At 37.9% G+C, this 23,372-nt stretch overlaps 1 protein-coding gene across 4 annotated transcripts in view; it reads left to right on the top strand.

The window, feature by feature from the left end:
- TNPO1 (transportin 1) overlaps window positions 1-23,372 on the top strand; it is a 59,605-nt gene that overhangs the window by 13,795 nt on the left and 22,438 nt on the right. For all 4 annotated transcript variants that reach the window (XM_080372235.1, XM_080372236.1, XM_080372237.1 and 1 more), the window contains 10 exons: window positions 7,251-7,400; window positions 10,955-11,061; window positions 12,154-12,287; window positions 14,740-14,821; window positions 15,565-15,687; window positions 17,332-17,450; window positions 19,861-19,921; window positions 20,576-20,744; window positions 21,301-21,453; window positions 22,581-22,806. In XM_080372235.1, the coding sequence (XP_080228361.1) occupies window positions 7,251-7,400; window positions 10,955-11,061; window positions 12,154-12,287; window positions 14,740-14,821; window positions 15,565-15,687; window positions 17,332-17,450; window positions 19,861-19,921; window positions 20,576-20,744; window positions 21,301-21,453; window positions 22,581-22,806 (1,324 nt within the window). The remainder of the gene's footprint in view (window positions 1-7,250; window positions 7,401-10,954; window positions 11,062-12,153; window positions 12,288-14,739; window positions 14,822-15,564; window positions 15,688-17,331; window positions 17,451-19,860; window positions 19,922-20,575; window positions 20,745-21,300; window positions 21,454-22,580; window positions 22,807-23,372) is intronic.

Genomic DNA, 23,372 nt, shown 5'->3' with positions numbered 1-23,372 from the left:
AAGCATTTTGGGGGCAAGTCTTGGTATATATTTTCTCTCTAGTAGCTTGTAGAGAGAAAGTACAAAAGTTTTCAGACTTTCCCTTGATTCTTAAGGTTATCAAACTTGTGGGTTTGTTTTCTATGCCTATTTCTGAAGTTCAGGTAGTCTTGGATGAGGTCTGTTTTGGCCTTGCAATAGATGTGACTTTTTGGGGGTAAGTTGGAATTATGTAGCCAGCTATTTGAAGCCTTTATTTAGTGTGTCCTGTGAGTTGAAGGTAGTCTGCTGCAAGGGATAGCAGAGGATCAGTCACTTTGTTCCTAGTAAGAACTCTTGTGTAGCCAATACTAGGTCAACTAGTCCTTGGTCTGTGCCCCCCTCTGCCACCAACAAATAAACACCAGAGAGAGATGACAGTACTTTTTAGACCTTCTCAAACTGCAACGATGTCCTGCGCTTGTTACATAGTTTGGGATCTTGTAGTGAAATCATACTCTCATCACACTAAATCTCTATTTCTTATTAAGGATTCTTCTGGTCTTGATCGAATTCTAGCACTGGTTTAACTGCAGGATCAGGTGGTGATACATAAAATGGCATTAGATAGGAAAAGTGCCGAGACAACCAATTTGTGGTGATGTGACAGAGAAGCTGAGAGTAGGAGTGAAACCTGAGGATTAGTTCTTTAAACTTTTTGTGGTTTTGGAAGCCTATAGGGATGTACAAATTTTGGCATTCTGATTGACCTGTGGTCATTATTAGTTAGAATACAGAAAATTCCGTAACTAACCAACAAGCTAATTTTGATCAGCAGTTCAACACCCTTCCCATATTATCTGCAGCTCAGTTTTATTTACAACATTGTCTTCAGAAGCGCAGCTGTTGCTACTTATTCAATAAATATGCAACAATCAGCATTAGCAGACATTTTCAGCTTTGTTTTGGTGTCTTTACAGATGTTCCTAATCTTAGACAGTTGTGTCAGATTATTTTCTATGACTGACACAAGTCAACTGAGCACTGATTCATTTCAGACTAGCCACTATATTTCAAGGTCATTTTGTGTTCAGAAACACTGAAAGTTTTGAAACATCATCAGTCCTGCTTCTAACACGATACCAAACCATACCAGTTTAAGCAAGAAGTGGTATACTTAAGGTTACTTAAAAAAAACACAAACCCAAAACTAGACAGTTTTTCTGCTAAGAATCTCCTGAAGGTTTCTCCATACTGTATTCTTATACATTAGGGCAGAAGAAGTTCTAAATCTTCTGCTTCCCATATGACACTGCTGTGGTGGAATATTTTTTTTTATTATTTTATCTCTTTTAAAAGACAGTCTCTCAATAATGGATCAGAAATCTTCAAGTGCAGCAGACACTGGTCATGTTTTTTATCGCATTTTGTATTTGTATGTATTAAATCCATATCACTAGTTAAAACATTGAGAATGACAGCTTTTCTGAAAAATACTTAACCGGTTTAAGGCTGAAATCAACAGACACAGCAGTTTTGCTTTAGGGAAGAAGTCTTACCCTAACATTTAAAGTTGCTAACATTACAAGAGTAATAGGGAAAAATATAGCCATGCTCATAATCATTATATCACAATCTGTGAATGGATAAATGTTACCCTCATCCTAGTCACTCGGTTCTTTTAGCAATCTAGAAAGTTATGTTGTAAGGAAGAGAGGATGAAAAGGCATGGTGAAACAAAAGCTCACCTTGAACTTGCAGGTGAGCTACAAAAACCTCATTGCTTTCATATAGGCATCCTGTGTCATACAAATCCTCATTAGAGGAAATACAGCTGGTTGAGGACACAAAAGCACTGCAGTAGCCCTAAAAAAATTGAGATCCATGTAACATGGGTTTGTGTCCATTTGCTCTGTCTATAAACCATTAAAATCTGGAACTCATATTAAAGGCTTGCAACAGATTTGAAAATTTACCGAGAAACAAACGGTGATTACGTGATACAGCTTTATAATAAAGTGAGGCAGTGTAAGAGGGGAATCTTCCACTGAACTGATTTGGCACCAAAGATGATAGCAAATGCCAGAGGTCTGCTTTGCTTTCTTTTTCTTGTACTATATGTTCTTGTCAACTATACTTCCAGGTTGACTGAGATAGGAGGAGGCAAGACTGTGATCTTTTTTCTGATGGCTGAAGCATATGGCTGACAGCACTTATCACAGAATCTATGAAGACTAAAGAGTGTATTACTCAGCTCATAGCCCATCTGCCTGTAATCTTGGTGTTACAGCAAGAACTCGATCCAGACCTATATTACTGTCTTCTGACAGTGTAGCTGTTAAGTTATTGAACACCCTGGATTCCATAAATACCTTTGTGTAGTCATATCAGAAAATCTTTCTCTCAAACTAAGATTTTGACTATGGTATGTTTTGGGTTGGGTTTTTTTGTGGGTTTGGGTTGTTTTTTTCCCAAATGCCAGGGTATCAGGTTCTGTCCTGCTTCTCTAGCTCAAGTGATTGCTGTATGCTTAGCACCAAGTCCTTTGTGACTTTTGCTTGTCACCTCTCAGTATGGTGATGGTTAGTTTTGCTTTTTTAAAAAAAGATCTTTATTCTTTTTCTCACTTGATGAATTCTTTTTCATTCATCAGAGATGCGTTTTTTGCTATGAATCCCGTGGAATCTTTGTTGCAGGTATATAATACAAACACGTAGCATACAGAATAGTCTTTCTTTTATGTTGGCTGAAAGAATCAATTTAAGATTCTTCATGAGCTGCATACCATAGGATAGTTCATGAAGAAAAAAATGGTGCTAAAGTTTCACCTTCATGTGACCTTGATTTTTATCTAAACCAGCTGGCTAATCTGCCTATTTCTGACACAAGGAACTTAATAGTACCTGTATCTCTGGTTAAATTGGAGCTGTTGCCTTGTCCCTTTTGTAATTGTAGCCAGGCATTCTAAAGGATTAATGTTTTTCTTCAATGCACTGTTTAATATTTTCATATTGGACTTTATGCTAATAGTGGCTAATGTACTGTATTTAGTCAGGTTTGGTTTTGACTTCTTTCACCCCCAGAAGATAATGCTGGCTGATACAGAATGAGTAACTATTGCATTCTGCATCTAACCAGCTGCTGACAATGATGGGTTTATTGTGGCTTGAGAGCATTTTAAATCTATGGAAGCATAGAACAGGCTGGGTTGGAAGGGACTGTAAAGATTATCTAGTTCCACCCCCATGCCATGGGCACGGACACTTTCACTAGCCCAGGTTTCTCAAAGCCCCATCCAGCCTGGACTTGAGCATTTCCAGGGATGGGGCATCCACAGCTTCTCTGGGCAGCCTGTTCCAGTGACTCACCACTCTCACAGTAAGGGATTTCTTCCTAATGTCTAATGTAAATCTACCCTCTTTCAGTTTAAAGCCATTGCCCCTTGTCCTATCACCACATGCCCTTGCAAAAAGTCCCTCTCCCTACAAGCTCTCTTGCAGGCCCCCTTTAGGCACGAGAAGGCTGCTATAAGGTCTCCCCGGAGCCTTCTCTTCTCCAGGCTGAACAAACCCAGCTCTCTCAGCCTGTCCTCATAGGAGAGGTGCCCCAGCCCTCTGATCATCTGTGTAGCCCTCCTCTGGACTCACTCCAGCAGGCCCATGTCCTGTGCTGGTTTTGGCTGGGGTAGAGTTAATTTGCTGTACAGTAGCTGGTACGGGGCTATGTTTTGGACTTGTGCTGGCAATAGTGTTGATAATACAGAGATGTTTTTGTTACTGCTGAGCAGGCCTTACACAGAGTCAAGGCCTTTTCTACTTCTCACCCCACCCCACCAGAGAGTAGGTTGGGGGTGCGCAAGAATTTAGGAGGGAGAACAGTTGGGACAGCTGATCCCAAGTGGCCAGAGGGATATTCTGTACCATATCACGTCATGCTCAGCGTATAAAGCTGGGGGAGGAAGGAGGAAGGAGGGGGACGTTTGGAGTGGTGACATTTGTCTTCCCAAGTAACCATCACATGTGATGGAGCCTGGCTTTCCTGGGGATGGATGAACACCTGCCAGTTGGTGGGAAGTGGTAAATTAGTTCCTTGTTTTGCTTTGCTTGTGTGCGTGGCTTTTGCTTTACCTATTAGCTCTCTATCTCAAGCCACGAGTTTTCTTACTTTCACTCTTCCAGTTCTCTCCCCCATCCCACTGCAGAGGAATGAGTCAGTGGCTGCGTGGGGCTTAGTTGCTGGGTGGGGTTAAACCGCAACACCTTCTTATGTTGAGGGTCCCAGAGCTCAACACAGTACTCCGCATGGGGTCTTACAAGAGCAGAGTAAAGAGGGGAAATTGCCTCCTTTGACCTGCTGGTCATGCTTCCTTTGATGCAGCCCAGGGTACAGTTGCTGTTCTGGGCTGAAAGCACACATTACTTGGTCATATTGTCCTAATTGTTATCAATACCCCAAAGTCTTTCTCCTCAGGGCTGCTCTTAATCCATTGGCCAACCCAGCCTGTATCTGGGCTTGGGATTGCCCCAGCCCAGGTGCAGGACCTTGCACTTGGCCTTGTTGAACTTCATGAGGTTCACACAGGCCTACCTCTCAAACCCATCAAGGTCCCTCTGGATGGCACCCCTTACAATCCAGCATGTCAACCGCACCACACAGCTTGGTGTTGGCAAGCTTTCTGAGGGTGCACTTGATCCCATTGTCCATGTTGCCGACATGGTGTTCAGCAGGACTTGTCCCAATACAGACCTCTGAGGAATGTCACTCATCACTGGTCTCCATTTGGACATGGAGCTGTTGACCACAACTATGTAAGTGCGACCAGCCAGCCAGTTCCTTATCCACTGAGTGGTCTGTCCATCAAATCCATGTCTCTCCAGTTCAGAGACAAGGATGTCATGTGGGACGATAGTCAAATGCTTTGCACAAGTCCAGGTAGATGACAGAGGAAATTAAGGAAGACATTTGGCTTCCTTCCTTGCCACAGGCAACTTTGAATCTTAGTAACAATTTGTGGAGGACTGGATTTCTTGAAGATGTGTGTACCTATCAGTGGGTTACAGTTATGTAAAACAATCAGAGTTTGATTTTTTTAATTGGTGTAAAAGTTCATGTGGAGATTTTACTTTTAATTCAGAATATTTCAGGCAAATCTGAGACTGATAAAGAGTTCAAGTGAGAACTTATTTCTTTAGGTCACTCTCCACCTCATCTTCATTAATAATATCTCCAAAACTTCAAACAAAATTACTTGATTTAACTTGCCAAGTAGTGACTACTAATAATAGCAGTAGTACTTGCGACATCTCACAACCAAGTTATGTGGCTGAGAAATGTTTGTCCACTCATTCAGTCTTCAGTATTTTTACTTAAAATAATAAAGCCTTTCTTCTCTCCTTCTCCATTGTCCCAGATAAGTTATTGGCCCTTGAAATTCAGTGCTGTATAATTGAAATATCTAAACAATAAAAAAATTAGAAGTTTTATATTGGTGGGTATTTACAGCTATAGTATAGGTAAAGCTATAGAGTTATTCCAAAGGTGTATGCATAGTGTGGCTTCCTGGTTTGTGATGTTACTGAATTCTATGTAAAGGATACATTTGTAAATCAACACATATATAGTTATGGAGCATGAAAAATAGTGCTTCTTTAGGAGAACTGAAATATGAACATAAAAACAAGACTCGTAATTATATGATGGTGGCCTGTTTTGGCATTCAAATAAAATCAGTTGAAATTAATTTCAGTTCCTGATCAGCCAGACAAAAGCCCTCTTCAGAAGAGTTTCTGTTCTAACTAGCATAGTTCACAATGGAAAGTGTCTTTAATGTTCATCAGTCAGACCTTGTGAGTGTAGTGAGTTTTGGTGTTGTGATGCAGTAGCTCTAGTTTGAAAATACTTTCTGTTTGAAAGTTGTATCTCTTATTTGGCTTATCCTTATTTCTGTTGGGATGTTAATAGTTTTGAATGCCCAGAATAGATCCATGTCTAAACTAATTCTTGACAAAAAGGAACTTTGAGCATCCTTATTTCTTGCCCAAATCAAGACTTCATACAAAAAAAATTCAACAAGTGACTAAAATGCTAATTAAAATTGACTTACTGTGCTGATTAGGGTTGCTGGAAACTGTAAATTCAAGTTTTCATGTACTAAAAACTAATCCTTTCTATCTAGAATATCTGGATCTCACTTCCAGCATATTTCAGAAGGATTGCCAAGTTACTCGTGCTCTTGCTTGAAGAACCAAGCATGAGTCTGCTCCAATATAAATGAAAAATCTAGGCTGTTCTTTTTCTGTTCCTCTTGTCCCAGTAATTTACAGAAATTTGCAAGTGTCCTGCTTTTGTCAGGGGTAGAACTCATTTTCTTCTCAGTAGCTGGAGCAGTGCTGTGTTTTGGATTTGGTGTGAGAACAATGCTGACAGCACACTGATGCCTTTAGTTGTTGCTGGATGAAATTTATACTGAGTCAAGCAGTTTTCAGTTTCTTAGGTCCTGCCAGCAAGAAGGCTGGAGAGGCACAAGAAATTGGTAGGGGACACAGCCAGGTGACCTGGACTAGCCAGAGGGATATTCCATACCATAGAATGTCATGCTTGGTATATAAACTGGTGGGAGTTGGCCGGGGTCTTGGGATTGCTGCTCGGGGACTGGCTGGGCATCGGTCAGCAAGTGGCGAGCAATTGTGCATCACTTGGGTTTTATTTCCCTTCCCTTTGGATTTTATTCCTCTCTCCCTCTCTCCTTTTTCTCATTATTATTATTATTATCATCATAATTATATATCCGTTATTAAACTGTTCTTACTTCAACCCTTGAGTTTTACCTTTTTCCAATTCTCTTCCCCATCGTGGGGGAGTTGGCAGGGGAGGGTGGAGTGATCAAGCTGCTGGTACTTTGTTGCTAGCCAGCCACCTACAGCTGGCAAAAAGAGCTTAGTGGAGAGTACTCAAACTGTCGTCTGAACTTAAATTCTTACTCAGTTCAAATCAGTTCTGGTAACTTTGTTCTTACAGTTCACACTATATAACACTTAACTGTTAACATTGTTTTAAAACTTTTTTTCCCCTTCTCTCTCTAATTATTAATTTAATAGATTAGTAGAACAGCTGATATTTAAAGGGATCACAATACCTTATTTTGTAGAAAAATTGAACACTATTTCTGTGGGACTAGGGGGTGGAGGATTTACTATATATGTGTATATAAGTTTTGCTTTTTTGCATTGTTCTGGCAGTCTGCCTTATTCCTGTGAGCTGATTGAAGGTTGACGAGTTATTTTCTGTTGCAGATGAACCAACACGTTCCTTGAGTGGTCTAATCTTGAAGAATAATGTAAAAGCACATTTTCACAACTTTCCCAGTGGTGTAACTGACTTCATTAAAAGCGAATGTCTGAACAATATTGGTGATTCATCCCCCTTAATTAGAGCTACTGTAGGTAAGTTTGCTCTTATTGCTGTCTTTTGCTTAGTCTATTGCTTCACTAGTGATGTGAAGAGTTACTAAACTCCTAAAACTGTTTGCTTCTGGTAATTGTCACAACTTCACTGTGCTGATATTTCTCTTCAGTGTGAATATCCAAGTGTCACACTTACTTTTGCTTTCTGTTCTCTTAGAATTGATTTAGCAATTCAGTTCATATCCCTTGAAATATAACTGAACAGAAGTTTTATTTGAATCTACTAAAATTGAGCTTGCTGCCAATTTCTATGCCTAAAAACAAGGACAAGGTGAAGGTTTGGCTTTAGAACTATGTAAGCACTCCTCCTGCATCGATGAAACACTTCTGTTACCTGACTTCCTGCCCCCTATATGCAGACATACACACATCCCTTTGGGGAATCATTATACTATGCATAACGCATTCATATAATGACTTTCTGTTTTTAAATACCTTCTGTCAGAAAACAGTAGATGAAGTGTGGTGTGCAGAACATCATAGAACTGGAAGTGACCTAAGAGATGATCTAGTTCCTTTGAAGTTTTGTTGTTACATGGATTTCTGATTTCTTAGGTACTTTGTTTTAGTGCACCTCTTCCATAAAATATGCATATTTGCTTTATGTTTACTTATTTCTAGGTAAAGTTGCTTTTCTGTCTGCTTTTTGAGAATATGATTTCCTCCAGTTACTGCAATCATTGTAGTAATTTTCCTTGTCCATTCAAAGAACTAGAAAAAAGTAGAATGAATATATATTTGAGTGTAGTAGAGAAAATGAAGGTGAGTGTCTGTTCAGAAAGAAATTCAGCTTGTATCAGCTAATTCCTCTTACAAAATAATCTAATTTTTCTATAGGATTCCTTCTCCAGACATCTGGCTTATGGACTGTGGGCTAGAGAAAAATGCTCATCTCTTAGCTTTTTCCTGCTGTCTTGTCAGTTGTTAAGCTGCTTTACTATGAATTTTATTAATGTCTTGTTTTCTTAATGACACTAGAAACAAGTCTTTGAGTGGCAGGTACTTTTGTGATTTCAGTTTGTAGAAGAGTCACACTTGCTTGTTTGTTCATAGGAATTGTCAGTGGAGTACAATGATGTTGACTGAAGAATATATTCCAGCTCTATTTAGTTTACTGCCTTGGGGTTTTTTGGTGGTGGTGGTTTGTGTCATGGTTTTTTTTGGCGAGTGGGAGAGTTGTTTGTTTTCAAGCAGTTATTCTTGATTTCTGCTAGTACAAAATACTTGCCGATTAGTAGCTCAGTTACTGTTCAGCTCTAAGGGATCCTTTCAGGGATTATTCAAGCATGTATGAACTCTGAAGATGAGTAGCAACTGATGAACTGTATGCTTGCCTAAAAGTTGCTATTTAGTGCATGCCATTTAAACTAATGACATGTTGGATCCTTGTAGCCTTAATAGTGAGATTGATCCTGTGCTCACTGGTATTAGCTAGGTGTAAATGTATTACTGACTACCTAGGCTGCCTTGGTTGCATATGAGTTGGCATGTGATAGAGCTGCTCTTTGGGATGTGTACTGGTTTTTGCAGTTCAAGCACAATCAATTTAATTAGTCAATTTCAAATAAGATCTCTGGAATTCTGAGAGGAAGATGACAAGTACATCAAAATACCATCATAGAAGATTTAATGCAGCATTCACTCTCCTTTGTGGTTTCTAGCATCTAGTGTTTACCAGGCAAAAGCTGATAATAACTTTTGGCCAAGGTAGAAGGAAACTAATTAAGCCCATCCTCAGAATTCACCTCACTGAGGACAAGGAGCATGGCAATAGAGTCGATTTTAGAACTGTGACTTGAGACCAAATGGTGACTACACATTGTTGTATTCTCACTTATCTTTTACCTCTTTCAATCCTGAAATGTGTACGAGTGTGGAACTTCTCTGTGCTGTTTTTAAACAGCTCTGGGTATACTTGTAATATGCACAAGTTTTACAGCTGAAGGAAAGACTCTTTGAAAACTGCTTTAAGTGTTCTTCCAAAAGGCTTATCCCAAATAGTAACAGGATAACCTAGGAGGAAATACTTCCAGATGCATAGGCAAAAAGTGATCTGAGGCCACTGCCTCTTGCAACAGAGCTGTGTGCAGTTTAGACCATTCATGTCATTATGAACTTTCTGTACAGGTCTGAAAAGAAGCCATTTAATGCTGTGCTAGTGTTTTTTAAATGGTAAGGGGACACTTCGGTGGGGACAAATAAAAAGAACAGTATCAAACTGTTCAGGTTTTGTGATGTTCATTTGTGATGTTCAGTTTAATTAAAAAGAAAAAAAAGTGGATCATTAAGCTGCAGTACAAGTAAAATAAGTTTTTTTTATTAATGCATCTGATATTCTTTGTAGGACCATAATATCCAGGAGAAGTGCAGTCTTTAAGACTCCATAGATCTCCATAGGCATAGGGAATCTTTTCTATTCGTTGCAGTTATGAAGAGAACTGGACAAACTACTTCCAGAGCTGTAAAATTGTGTTTTAATTCTGTCCCCATTTTTGCCCTTTGTCTTTGTGGGCTTTGCAGCCTATTGCATCAAAGAAAACATCATGCAAAATACTTTTTTAGTTACTGTGTGTCTTTATTTACTGTGTCCAGAATGTCCTTATCTCTGTAATGGTGTCCCATATTCTGGTGTAAACAACAGGAATTGTAACATTTTCTGCCAAAGAAAAATGGTAAATTGTAATTTGCTCAATGAAAAAGCTTAGGAAAGCTTTTTCATCACTTGTCACTTAGGAGATTGCTAGTTGTAGTATCAAGTTCTGTGTTCATACTCATTAGGTAACTGCGAGTAGAATAACGAATTATGCTACCCGTTTCATTTTGACCTGAGGCAAAATGGATTCATAGAAAGTCAGTCCTAGTTCATACGCAGCCTTCCATGTTCCTGCCACCGAATTAGTTTTTCCTGGGGTTTCTGTGTGTGCTGGAAACAGAGCTGACCTGTCTGTTTGCTGGATCTCAGCCAGCCAGCCAACCCCTAAAGGTGATCACTGGGTGACCCGTTTTAGCATGTAAGCTCTTAGTAGGTATTTCGGTCTTAGAATGCATCCTTAATGTTTTGTGTAAGCACAGTAAAGTTGTGAACACGTAACTTACCACTGGGTTGTAAGTTTACTGAATGACAGATTCCCACATTCATGCTTTTGTATTATAATAAAGAAATTACTTGAGGTGGGTACTCTATATTTACTGGATGTCTAGATTTGTACATTGTCTAGTAAATTTAGAGCCAAAGCTGCCATGCAGTGTTTGGGCATGATTCTTTCCTTAACTGGATTTACTTTGTGCTTGATTTCTCATGACTGAGTCCTTCATGGTAGCAGGAAGGGATAACCCACCTTTGCATTTCAAAGCCCTTCAAATACCATTTGTAATTAAATGTACTTCCTGGTTTTATGCTTGCCAGTTCTTTACAAAATAAGAAATTTCTTAACTACTTAGGTCTTTGAGAGGAGAAGAATGAGAAAAATTGGTATGAAATATGTGAAGGTGTATATGAGATCTCATTTTCTTCATCCCTCTCATTCCTTTAGGCATTTTGATAACAACCATTGCTTCAAAAGGGGAGTTACAGAATTGGCCTGAACTCTTACCAAAGCTTTGCAGCCTGTTGGATTCTGAAGATTACAATACCTGTGAGGTAAGGAGACTTTTAGGAATAGAAGATTATAGTTTGAATTTGATTATTTTTATCTCTCTTCATAGACACGATGTATATGTATAGTATTGCGTGTGTGTGTGTATATGCACATATGTTCTCCTCAGAGAACAGTGGCTCAAATTTGATGCTTTTTTTCTGCCTGCATTCCATGTTCTTACTGTTTATCAAAACAAATTTGTTTTCTTTGCATAAAAGCAGAAAAAGACTGCAGATGGGTCGTCATAGTATCTCAGCAGAGAAATGTTCTCAAGTTTCCAGTCTGTGGTGCCTAATCTTTTAAGTGTCGTCAGCATCATCAAGTTGACCCTGAATTTTCTCTTACTTAAAAGTAATGTTCGTTATTCTTGTAACTTAATCTGGAAAAACAATCTGTCATTCCTGTGTCAGGGTGAAATGAACTGTCTTGTCCAGTTTAGATGAAGAAAAAAAACCCAAAACAATTGTTTTAAACTTTGAGGAGACAAAAAGCATTGTCTGATTTTAAAAAAATTTAAAATTGGTGATCACATGGTTTTAGTTACTTGATACTGTCTCCTTTGAATGCGTGTGAAGCATTATGTGTAAAGTAATCCTCAGAGATAGGATAATGGTCCAACACATCATGCTGTTATGTAGTGGTTTAGTGCTGCTTTCTCAAGGAAAAGAAAAAAGCACTTGAAAATGAAACTCAAATTGACCATCATATCCAGAGTTCTGTTTTGCCCCATAATAAACTATGAAAGGAAATACAGTTAGATATGTAATTAAATTGGATAGTTCTGCATGTGGACACTTATTTCTCAAATAATATCTAGCTTTTAAGCTTTTTTTTTAAATATGACTGAACAGATGGGCATGGAATGCTGAAATTAAAACTGACTCGCCTAGCTTGAGAGTTTACAGGTGCAAGTATAAAGTGCTTAAAAGCCTTTAAGGATGTTTCAATTTAACTCCATATTTAGTTAGCTGCATTTAATGTGTTAACTAGCTGTATTTACTGTGTTGTGCTGAAATTACCTGTTCTGTACAAAACCTGAAATTTTGCTTTCTTCAGAATGTGTAATAAGAGATTTTTATATTTTTTTTAAACAGGGTGCTTTTGGCGCTCTTCAGAAGATATGTGAAGATTCTGCTGAAATTTTAGATAGTGATGTATTGGACCGACCACTCAATATCATGATACCTAAGTTCTTGCAGTTCTTCAAGCATAGCAGTCCAAAAATAAGGTAGGTTTAGGTGTTGTACTGCAGTTTCCTGTTAATTTTTTTTTACATGAGCAGCAAGGTAGCCATTTTATAGATTTGTTAAAAATGTGTTTAATTCTTTTAAATGATTCTGCAGAAAGCCACAGAGATTCCATGTGTCAGTAATTTCCTTGTTTATCTGCTTAGTTAATAAAACAGTGTCACGTCATTATAGATCTTCCAAATGTGCAGTCAGCCTACAGTTTTGAAAATCACAGTTTCTTTAAAGTTTTTGCATGTTTGTATGAAAAATTCGATGCTGTGGTTAGAACTTTAATACTCTGATTAGAAAGAACAATTTTGCATTCACTTTGTAATGACTTCAGCAATGGGAGAGTCAATATTATTTTCCTGACAATAATTTCTGAGTTCTTGCAGAAAATGTTTTCTGCTTTAATTGCACCTAAGCCTAGAAAGCTCTTTATCTTTCAGCTGAATCAAGTTAAATGGGTTCATCGTCTTGTCACTGTAAAACTGTATTAATCTCTTCAAAGTAACACAAGTATAGGATAGGATAAGAATTCCAGAATTAAATTGTTATTGCTAATATTCATTACAAAGAACAGTAGCTTTTACCCTGAAACAAGCCAACTGTGTGCCTCTGCCACAAAGGAGGTTGATGGTATCCTGGGCTGGAGTGTTGCTAGATCGTTAAGGGAGGTGGTTCTTCCCCCTCATCTTCCAGATGAGGCCACACCTGGGGGTGGTCCAGTGTACTGTGTCCGGTTCTGGGCTGTCCAGTGCAAGAGAGACATGGACATACTGGAGAGAGTCCAGAAAAGGGCTGTGAAGCTGATGAAGGGACTGAAGCACCTGTCCTATGAGGAAAGACTAAGGGAGCTGGGTGGGACTCAGGGAGCTCATCAATGTATGTAAATGCCTGAAGGGAGGGAGCAAAAATGACATGGCCAGTCTCTTTCCAGAGGTGCCTAGTGACAAAACCAGAAGCAACAGACACAAACTGAAACACAGGAGGTTCCCTCTGAACATCAGAAAACATTTTTTTTACTGTGAGAGCGACCAAGTACTGGGACAGATTGCCTACAGAGGTGATGGAGTCTCCATTCTTGGAGATACTCTGAAGCCATCTGGACATGGTCCTGGGCAATTGGCTGTAGGTAGCCCTGCTTGAGCAGAGGGCTTGGACCAGTTGACCTCCAGAGGTGCCTTCCAACCTCAACTGTTCTGTGATTCACTGTAATTCTGAAAAATTTTTTTAACTCCTGTTTGAAAGTTAATTGGAAAGATTCTGCATGTTGGAGGTGGCAATTCTTTATTGCCTGCAGTAGTTGATGGTGAAGACTAAAAGGAAGAGTGTAACCTGGAATATTTCATGATAGGATTCAAATAAGATTTAGAGAATCACCTAAAATAGATGCACACTAAGAAAAATGTGTAACAAAGCATGAACTTGCTCTTATTATTGACAAACTTAATACTTCCCTGGAGCTGGAAGAGATGAGAAAAACATGCTTTTTTTCCTTACCACATTATACAGTCTTCACTTTTTTCCTGTGCTGCAATGTTTGTGGCTTTGAAACTGTTAAACGAGTTTCAAGTTTGAAGCGCAGGCCACCTGCTGACCTGCAGCCTGGTTTCAGTGCACAGTGCTGAATTATGAAAACTGCTAGTAGTGTCAGCAAAATACTTTCTATTTAAATCTCTTTAAAAAGAGACAACTTTTGAACCATGTTTTGAGGCAGCCTTCCAAGAAACATCTGAACAGATTTGGAGTTACATTAGTAAAAATACTTTAATGGATCTTCAAAGGCTTTAACAGGTAGTTTTACATTGTGCCTTTACTTAGGGAATTTGACTTTTGTATCTCTGAGAATGAAAGAGACCTGTAAGTAGTGGCTTGCATGAAATGGAAAGGAAGAACTAACATTTCTCTTTTTGGTATGTTTCTACCAGAAGTGTTTTAGTATGTATCCTACTATACGTGTGTGTTGTTCAAAGCTACAGCTATATTGTTGACAAATACAGGTCTTGCTAAATACTAAAAATATTGCAAAGGCAGTTGGATACTTAACAACAAAGAAGGTCATGCTAAAATGTCACTATTTCACTATGTTAACTTGTATGGAATTGTTAATATCTAATAAGATCAGTAATGATAATATACTGAAAAAGAACATCCTTACATACTGTTTGGAACAAACATGCCAGGTGTAGTCATTCTGCTCTTGTTTTTATTTACTGAATACTGTATTTTAAAATATTTATTAGATATATCAGAGTATAAGGTGGTACTTAAGATGTGGTTTAGTAATTTTGGTTGGTAATACTGCAGATGTGTAGATTTGTTCCCCCTTGCCTCTAGAAGATGTTCGAACCTTGCAGTTTGCTTCCTAATGTTTTCAATTTTATGAGCAGTTTAGAAATTTGTTTTTAACTCATAAAAAAGCGTATATTTTAACTGTTCCATTTGTAGGTCTCATGCTGTTGCATGTGTCAATCAATTTATCATCAGCCGAACTCAAGCTCTTATGTTGCACATCGATTCTTTCATTGAGGTGGGTGTGCATTCTTGGTTTGGGGGGGTTGAGTCAGATTACATATCTGATTTATCAAGAGTTTTGAATTATGTTTTACAACCGCTTCTACCCTCAAACTCCTCGTTTCTGGCTGCCCATTTTTACTTCAATCCCCATGGACTGAAGTTCATTCTGTATGCTTGTGCTCAGAATTGATTAGTCTAAGCACTCTTCAAGCCCAAAAATAGTATTTTGAAAATGCTTCCTCTTCCTAAGTAGAGGAAACGCTTGTTCATAAAGGTGTAAAAAATAATGGCAGCATTCTGTCACTTAACTGTGATGGAAGGTGCAATACAAGGCTCATCATGTCACGTGGGTCCATCTGGGTCTCTCTGAATACTGCTACTGAATATGGATAACAAGAGTGATATTTTAGGTTATCTAGAGTATTTAATTTGATGCTGTTGTTACTGACAGAGTTTTCTGGCTTCGGAAACATGGAGAACTTAATTCATGTTCAGGAGGAAAAAAAGTCCAGGAAATGCTGTTCTTGTGTCCATGCTAATATTACATAGTGTTTTGTTTATGTGTAAAATACACATCAAGAGTCTGTAGAGTTCATTTGATAAACCATATGTCTTTAAGAAATAAAAAGGTATTCTGAGGTGTGGGAGAGTACAGAAGTACGTATGTGCATACTTTTGTTTGCCAGTAATGTCAATTTAAATACAAGCTGAACTAGCTGAACAAGGGATTTTTATACTGGTACTGCTTTCCAACAGAATCTGTTTGCACTTGCTGGTGATGAGGAGCCTGAAGTGCGCAAAAATGTTTGCCGTGCTCTGGTAATGTTGCTGGAAGTTCGAATGGATCGCCTGCTTCCACATATGATTAGTATAGTTGAGGTGAGTCATTTCCCAGACTGCATGCTGAAAAACCTGTTTGGGGTTGCAGAAATAAATTTTTAAAAAGCAGCATTCATCAGAACAGGTACGTTACTCTTGCACTTGTTTACTCTTAATTTTCCTTCAAGACTTGAGATTGCAAAACTTTCTTATTAGCTAATTGCCAACTTGACATTGATGTGTTTGATAGGCAATGTCTATGGCAGTTTATTCTTCATTAGGTTAATTGATCCGGAAACAGTCAGGATCAGCTATGCTATGGAGCAGCCAGGCACTGCTTGACCCCCAAGTGAGAAGGTAGTGTTAAAAATCTAGTGCTGATACTGCTATAGTTTACACATTGAAGCTGTCACTTTTTTGGGATGTGTTGACCATAACAAGGATAAAGCATGTTATTAAATATAGCTGAGATGCCCTTTGAACTACTAACAATGTTGTCTCCCATTGCATTCAGCTGTAGAGGTTAATGTCGTTCAGCAGTTCCTTTCCCTTTCTAAATTAGTGGAAACTTGTCTACCAGAGGACCAGTTGGCTCTGGATTTTCAAGCCCTCTGGGGAAAAATGCCAGATCCCTTAAGGTACATTAAGGAAGTCTTGGCTGCAATGAGTAGGACATTTTTCAACTCTTCTGAGCTGCAATCTGTTGACAACTCAGAATAGAGCAGTATTTCTGTTACTGTGAGTTCTTAATCGCAATAGTGAACCTTTAGGAGCAGCTTGTGATTTAGTGCAATTCTGTCGGAAGGGGTGCTGTTCTTGGCAAGTCGTGCATCCCTGAAATGCATAAGGACAATAAAGGTCCCTCCGTTCTATTTAATTATGAGAACAAAATGGTATTCTGAAGCAACTGAAGAGGGATTTCTTTTGCTCTAAATTAGTGTACGAGGAAAGGTGGCTGCACGGGCTTCCATGAGGTTTTCTAAACTGAATGGGAGAACCAACTGTTTCAGAAATAAGGGCTGACATGAAAGAATACAGAAATTACTATTTTGGATGTTGCAAGAGCCTTCCCTAAATAATTTTGGTAGCTGTCTGTAAGAAATTAATGTACCAGCATTAGGCTTTCTGTTTGTGCAGCTATTTGATTATTTATGGATTAAATTTTAATAGCAAAGCTGAAAGATTTTATACTGAATCTCGGAATTGCTGTTCATGCTAGAAAAATGTGAGATTGCCACCCCCTGGTTATAGGTTCTACTTAATTACATCCTGTCAGGTAATCAAGGTTTGGAGGGGAAGCTTTTTTTATGGTATTGGAAATTAAAAAGTATTTCCATCTTACTAAGGGTATAGTTGTAACTTTTTTATTCAAAAGTACAAAGGGGGAGTAAAAAACAAAAATCTATTCACAGGAGACTGCTTTTAATTATCTTGGGTCTCTGCAGTTTCTGGGTAATAATGCTCTTGCTTAATCAGTGCAGAAATTTAGAATTAAATTATCTAGCATTAAGAAGGAAGTCCCTTAGCTTGTTCTCTCACCAGCCTTAAGCAGTCTCTTATGTCTGTTTCTTCTGTTTTCCCCAAGAAACAAAATTGCTATGGTAGCATAGTCTGGTTTTGCAAACGCACTTTCCAATGTTGGTACCTTCTTCTGGACACTTAAAATTGAAATTTTTACAAGTAATTTATTTTCATATTGTGTAGTACATGCTTCAAAGGACCCAGGACCAAGATGAAAATGTGGCTTTGGAGGCTTGTGAGTTTTGGCTGACTTTGGCTGAACAGCCGATTTGTAAAGACGTATTATGTCGGCATCTTACTAAGTAAGTATTAAGAATTACAACTCCATTTATTTTGAAATAGTCATTTTTAAACTTCAGTTCATTTGTTCCTGGTTACTTTTATAAAGAATGTATCTAGCTTGCAGCATTCTTCAAAGATTTTTCCTGTCGCTAGTTCTTGTGCATAGTGAAAATGCTGTAGGACAGCATTCATTGAAAAGAATTCTGAGGATTTCAGACCCAGTGACCTCCAGAAGCAACTCATACTGTGTCACTGTATTGCTTTACCTCAAGCTTAACAGGTTGTTAAGCTTTACATGGATGCAAAGGTGTGCTAACATGCACTTAATCTTCAGCATACATCTCCACACGACTATATCTATAATATCTGGTATACTGGTGTACTGTAAGCACATCGTGACTCCATGTTGTATGTGCATAGTCATGCAGAGGGATCTCCATTTTAACAAGAATGTAAACCAGCATGACATCAGTTGGATTTAGGAATTAAATTTATATTAATTTCTATTGCAATTTGAAGTTAACGAAAGCTTGTGCAATGTGTTCCTTCATACTTCTGCGTCCTGGTATTTGTTTCAAAATGTATTTTTTTTTTTGAAGTTTCAAGAAGTTCTCTTATGCCTCAAAATGTTGATCTTTGAATACGTGTTTTTGAGATGTCAACATCTGCATGTCTTTGTCAGTGCTTGTCACTTTTTTTCCAGATTAATCTGAAGTCTTCTGCAATAGGAAATGAATTTTTTTCAGTGTTCACAGTAAATGGATATTCTTTGGTTTTGTATATGGTGAAAGGTTTTTGAAATTACTGGGGCAGTTCTCTCAAGATCTTGAGTGAAAGAATAGAATCACAGACAGATGCATTTTTCTTAGCAATAAATCAGCAAAATTTCAGTTTTGTAAGCAGTTAGGAAGTAGAGAGGAATGAAACACCTACTGTAGCAGTGGAGGGGAATAAAAGCTGAAAACAGAACCAATGTTATGAGAAATAGTTTTGAAGTTTTAAAATGGTTTTACTTAGTTCCTACTCTTGTAGCTCAAAAGACAAAAGAATGATAGCGTAATTCTTGAGTACCCAACATGTATACGTATGTGAATAATTGTAGTTATTAACTACTAGTTAATAACTTTATACTGAGAATAGCAGTAGTTATTAATTACTAGCTAATAACTACTTGTATTAAACCTCTTTTGGCCTACATGAACATTGACACTGCAACAGGATCATACTCACTCAATTTTTATTTTTCTTAAAAAAAGCTTTAAAATTTCTAGAAAAACAAATGTGAGTAACATTACATTTCTCGATCTTTCAGTGTCATGCTTGTTGAAAGCAACTTACTTGTTAGTGAGTCCTGTTTGACTAGTGAGCTATATAAGTTTGTCAATACTTGATGATAATCTTAAAATTTTATATATTAAACTAAAAGTGGGACAAGATCTTCTAAAAACCTGTTCATGTGGTATCTAACATCTTGTTCCATTCTGTTCCTGCAGGCTTTCTTATAAATTGCATATCTCCTGCATACTTCATGAAGTATGCTGCAGAAATGCCAACGAATTAGTGATAATGTGTGTAATTACTGATCCTTCATTAAAAGGTCAGAAGGTAATGTGCCATTGCAATGCCTGATTATTACTGGCCTGGTACCTTCAAAAACTAATACTCCTCACCTGCACTGTATAGAGAGATTGAGTCTGTCACTGCTACGGGGTCAGTCCATGATCATTATTAGCTTATTTTGGCTTGTAATACATATTTTTATGGACTTTTTTTCCCTTTTTGTGGAAAATGTGTTTTTTTCCCAAGTATTTGATGGTTTTTGTCTTAGTACTTTTTTTAACTGTACATCTGTAAAGTGAAGTCCCATAGCCATAACCAGTTTTAATAGCAAAGTAAGTCCTAATACAGATTAGTCAAGATCTCTGCAATGCTGGGGACTTGTCTTACTGAAGTAATCACTAAAGGATAGGAGGGCTTAATGTAGTTAGCCTTGTATCTTTAAGAGTAGTGAGGTAGAGTCGTCGGCAATAACTAAACGGTGACAAGTACTATTGGTGAGAGCCAACTTATGCACATGATGGGAGTTTGAATTCTTACTGAAAACCTTTAATTTCTGAAAGGTGCTTCAGGGTAAATCCATCATATGGAAGAATATCTGGTTTTTAAAATTTAAAACTCAGTTCTGTCATCTGGCTACTTCTAGTTAAAAGTTTGTAATTTGAAACAAACACTTTTTCAGATTTCAAAGTATTGATTAGCCTTATGACATGGAGCTTGGTTTAGAGACTAGCTTTTGTTGTCAGGCTAAGTGGGGTTTTTCTTGTTTTGGTTTGGGCAGTAGGGGTTACAACCAAAATTACGGCCCAGGTAACTGAAAACTGGCTTGCTTTTTTATGTGTTACTTTGACATGTATCAATATTTCTTTGTAGGCTGATACCTGTGCTGGTAAATGGTATGAAATATTCAGAGATCGATATTATTCTGTTGAAGGTAAGCATCAACTTTTTTTACTCTTACAGAGTATCTGGTTAGCTTCTGACCTGTTAATCAGAATGATTCAGACCAGAATGGGCAGGTGCAGCCTACCATCCGTCAATGGAGAATTAGCTTTCCAGGGCAGGGTGTGCTGTTCCAAATACTAAATACAACTGCTACCATGTTTGCTGGGAAACACTTGGCGGGCTTTCCTGCTTTGCCCCTGTCCCCTCTCCCCCCACTCAGACAGAGCTGTGATACCGTTACCCATGAACTACTGCAACAATGCAGCTTGAAAAAGAAGTTCAGAATTAGTTCTGATGCCTTCCAGGTTGAATACATGGCTTTTTCCATCAATACATTTTAGAGTATGTCTGTGTACCAGAATTTGTCTATCACTTCTTTCAATTTCATTTCCATCAAGAGCAGTTTCTTGACAAGAAGGATACCATGTGTGTGAGCTTACTTTTCTTGCTTATATTTTCCTGTTGATTTTCTGGTAAATGTGGCAGCAGAATGCAGGAACAGCAGCGTTTTTAGTTAGCTGGCCAGCACAAGTGGAACGTGAATCTTTTATATGCTTATAAAATCTTGAACTAAAACTATGTTCTTAACTTGCTTGAGCAATATAGTTGGACTAGTTTGTCTGATAAATCATTTTGATGACAGGGGGATGTTGAAGAAGATGAAGCTATTCCAGACAGTGAGCAAGACATACGACCTCGTTTTCATCGTTCACGGACAGTGGCTCAGCAGCATGAAGAAGATGGTATTGAAGATGATGACGATGATGATGATGAACTTGATGATGATGATACTATTTCTGACTGGAATTTAAGTATGTCAGAGTAACGTGTAAAATGTTTTTAAACTTGCATAATACAAGAACCACAGTAAAAAGGGGACTTTGCTTATAGGAATGCTGAGGCTTTGCTTTTGAATACAAAAAAACTATCTGCTGACAATCATTGGTGGGGGGGGTGGAGGGGAAGTCTTTCAGATGACACTTTGACTTATGTAAATGTATTGGCAAAATCTAGCCATTGGTAAGCTTATTTTGAGTATGGCAGATTGAGCTACAAATACTTACTGGATGCAGTTCAAGATAACTTTGGGGCTTAGAATTTTAATTCTACAAGATAATAAAAATCACGTATCACCTACTTCAGTTGAAAAAACCTCTTACACATTGGTAGCTGGAGGAGGTTTAATAACCCTTTCTTTTACTTCAGTCTTCCCTCTAAAATTGGTTTGTTTTGTTTTGGGTTAGTTTTTGGGGTTTTTTTAACATGGTACTACTGACAGCCATTACTGGTAGTTCTTTTGAGGATTGTATTGCCTAACTACAGCTACTTGTATAATAAGCAGAGACTAAGACTGTTAATTCCCCTCAGGAAAATGTTCTGCTGCTGCTCTAGATGTCCTAGCCAATGTGTTTCGTGATGAACTTCTGCCACACATCTTGCCCCTTTTGAAGGAATTGCTTTTCCATCCTGAATGGGTAGTTAAAGAATCTGGTATCCTTGTTCTTGGAGCAATTGCAGAAGGTAAGACAACAGTGCATGCTGAATTAAGCAGCTGTGTGATTCCTTCCAGGTGAATTAACTTATGCAAACAAGTATATGTCCTTAGCTGGTTTGGTTTTGGTCATCTATGTCCACATCTACTAATGGGTGATTACTGTTACTTAATTCTTCATTTTCAAATCCATGAATGTGTGGGAGGCTAAATAGCTTAGATAATTTATTTTCTCTCTTTCTTAACTACGCAACAGAACATATTTATTGGTCTCTTGTGAAATAACACCTTAATTTCATAGAAGAGTAATACTTAATAAATTTGAGCCTTACATTTCATCCAAGTGTTTTCAGAAGACCACCACTCCTGTGACTTGAGTGCCCTGAGGTGCTTATTGTGGATGGTTCTCCAATTTAAATATGATAGCTTCCATTCCTTTGTACTTAGTCTTGCGCACCTTTTTGCCTGCATTTCTATCCTTTTTGCAAGCTGCAGGAATCTGTTTGTGTCAGTGCCGAGATTATTTTTCTCTTCCAACACTGCCTAGTGAACATACTGTTTTCTTTGTTACTAGAAAACCTTTTTTTGTTGTTGTTGGTTTTGATTTTAAGTCAGGCCAAGGTAAAAGTTAGCAATTCTGGCAAATCTCAGTGTATTAGTGCTCTTGCTGACTTGAAATGTGTCGCTTTTGTTGCTGGTCAGTATTTGTATGGTATTAGGAGAAAACAAGAAGAAATTTAAATTTCTTAAGGTATCCTTTTTAATGATGTGATGATTTGTTGTCAAGATCAAGTCTTTCTCTGCTTGGTGTCTTGGTTACTCTTGAGTAGGACCTCCAAATTTTATAAATTCATTTAATTTGGAGGTACTTGCCATACTCCGTTTAATAAAGAAGAATTTCTGCAGAGTAGAAGGAAGCACTGAAATTGAAATATAGATTAAATGAATGTAAGTTTGGTTGAGGATTTTAATTATTATTTACGTAAAGTTTCTTTTTAGGACAATGTAAATTAGGTAGACTTGGTTTGTATATTGTTTAAATGTATTCCTGTGCATGTAAACGAAACATACAATGAAAGTATGCCCCTTCTAGGAAACAAAACAACAGAACTTTTTGTTAATTCTGGTACTGCAATAGCTGTCTTTTTCTTTCTAGGCTGCATGCAGGGTATGATTCCATATCTTCCTGAGCTGATCCCTCACCTTATTCAGTGCCTCTCCGACAAAAAGGCTCTTGTGCGCTCCATTACATGCTGGACTCTTAGTCGCTATGCACACTGGGTAGTTAGTCAACCCCCAGACACATACTTGAAGCCATTAATGACTGAGTTGCTAAAGCGTATCCTGGATAGCAACAAGAGAGTACAGGAAGCTGCCTGCAGGTGAGCCAAAGCTTGAGCAAAAAGCACTATCCATGACACTGCTTTTTCATGGGAAGCTGTTTTAACGCCATTACCAGTGAATGCATGACTCCATTTCTAGCTTTTACTGTATTTCCTTCTTTTAAACTTGAGGTAGATGCAGCTGCTTCTGAAGTAGGCAAAAACTACTGTGAGTTGTAATAACATGAAAAAAGTTATTTTGTATTTCTCTTGTCCAGTTTGTTTTCAGAGTATATGACTCGCCAATCTCAGTAATTTGTTGTAGTAAAAGGAACTACCTGTTTGTAACACTTTTTTTTATTTTATTTCACTGACCTGGAAAATATGGCTTTTTTCTGATACGCCTATGAGTAAGGTTGTTACTGATTGCAGTGGAAAACTATCCTATCATTGGATTAATGATGTTTATGTTTAGCTCAGGATTAACAAAACATTTGGGTTACGGTTATATCAAGGGATATTCTCTTTCTTTTGAAGGGAGAACCTGGGATATAAGATTCTCTTCTTCCCCTTGTTTGTTGATTTTTTTTTTTTTTAATAAATAAATTAATGGTTCCATTAATGGA

The sequence above is a fragment of the Falco punctatus genome (genome assembly GCF_963210335.1).
Source record: "Falco punctatus genome assembly, chromosome: Z".
In the NCBI taxonomy this organism is placed as follows: Eukaryota; Metazoa; Chordata; class Aves; order Falconiformes; family Falconidae; genus Falco; species Falco punctatus.
This window is presented reverse-complemented; position numbering and strand designations above follow the sequence as displayed.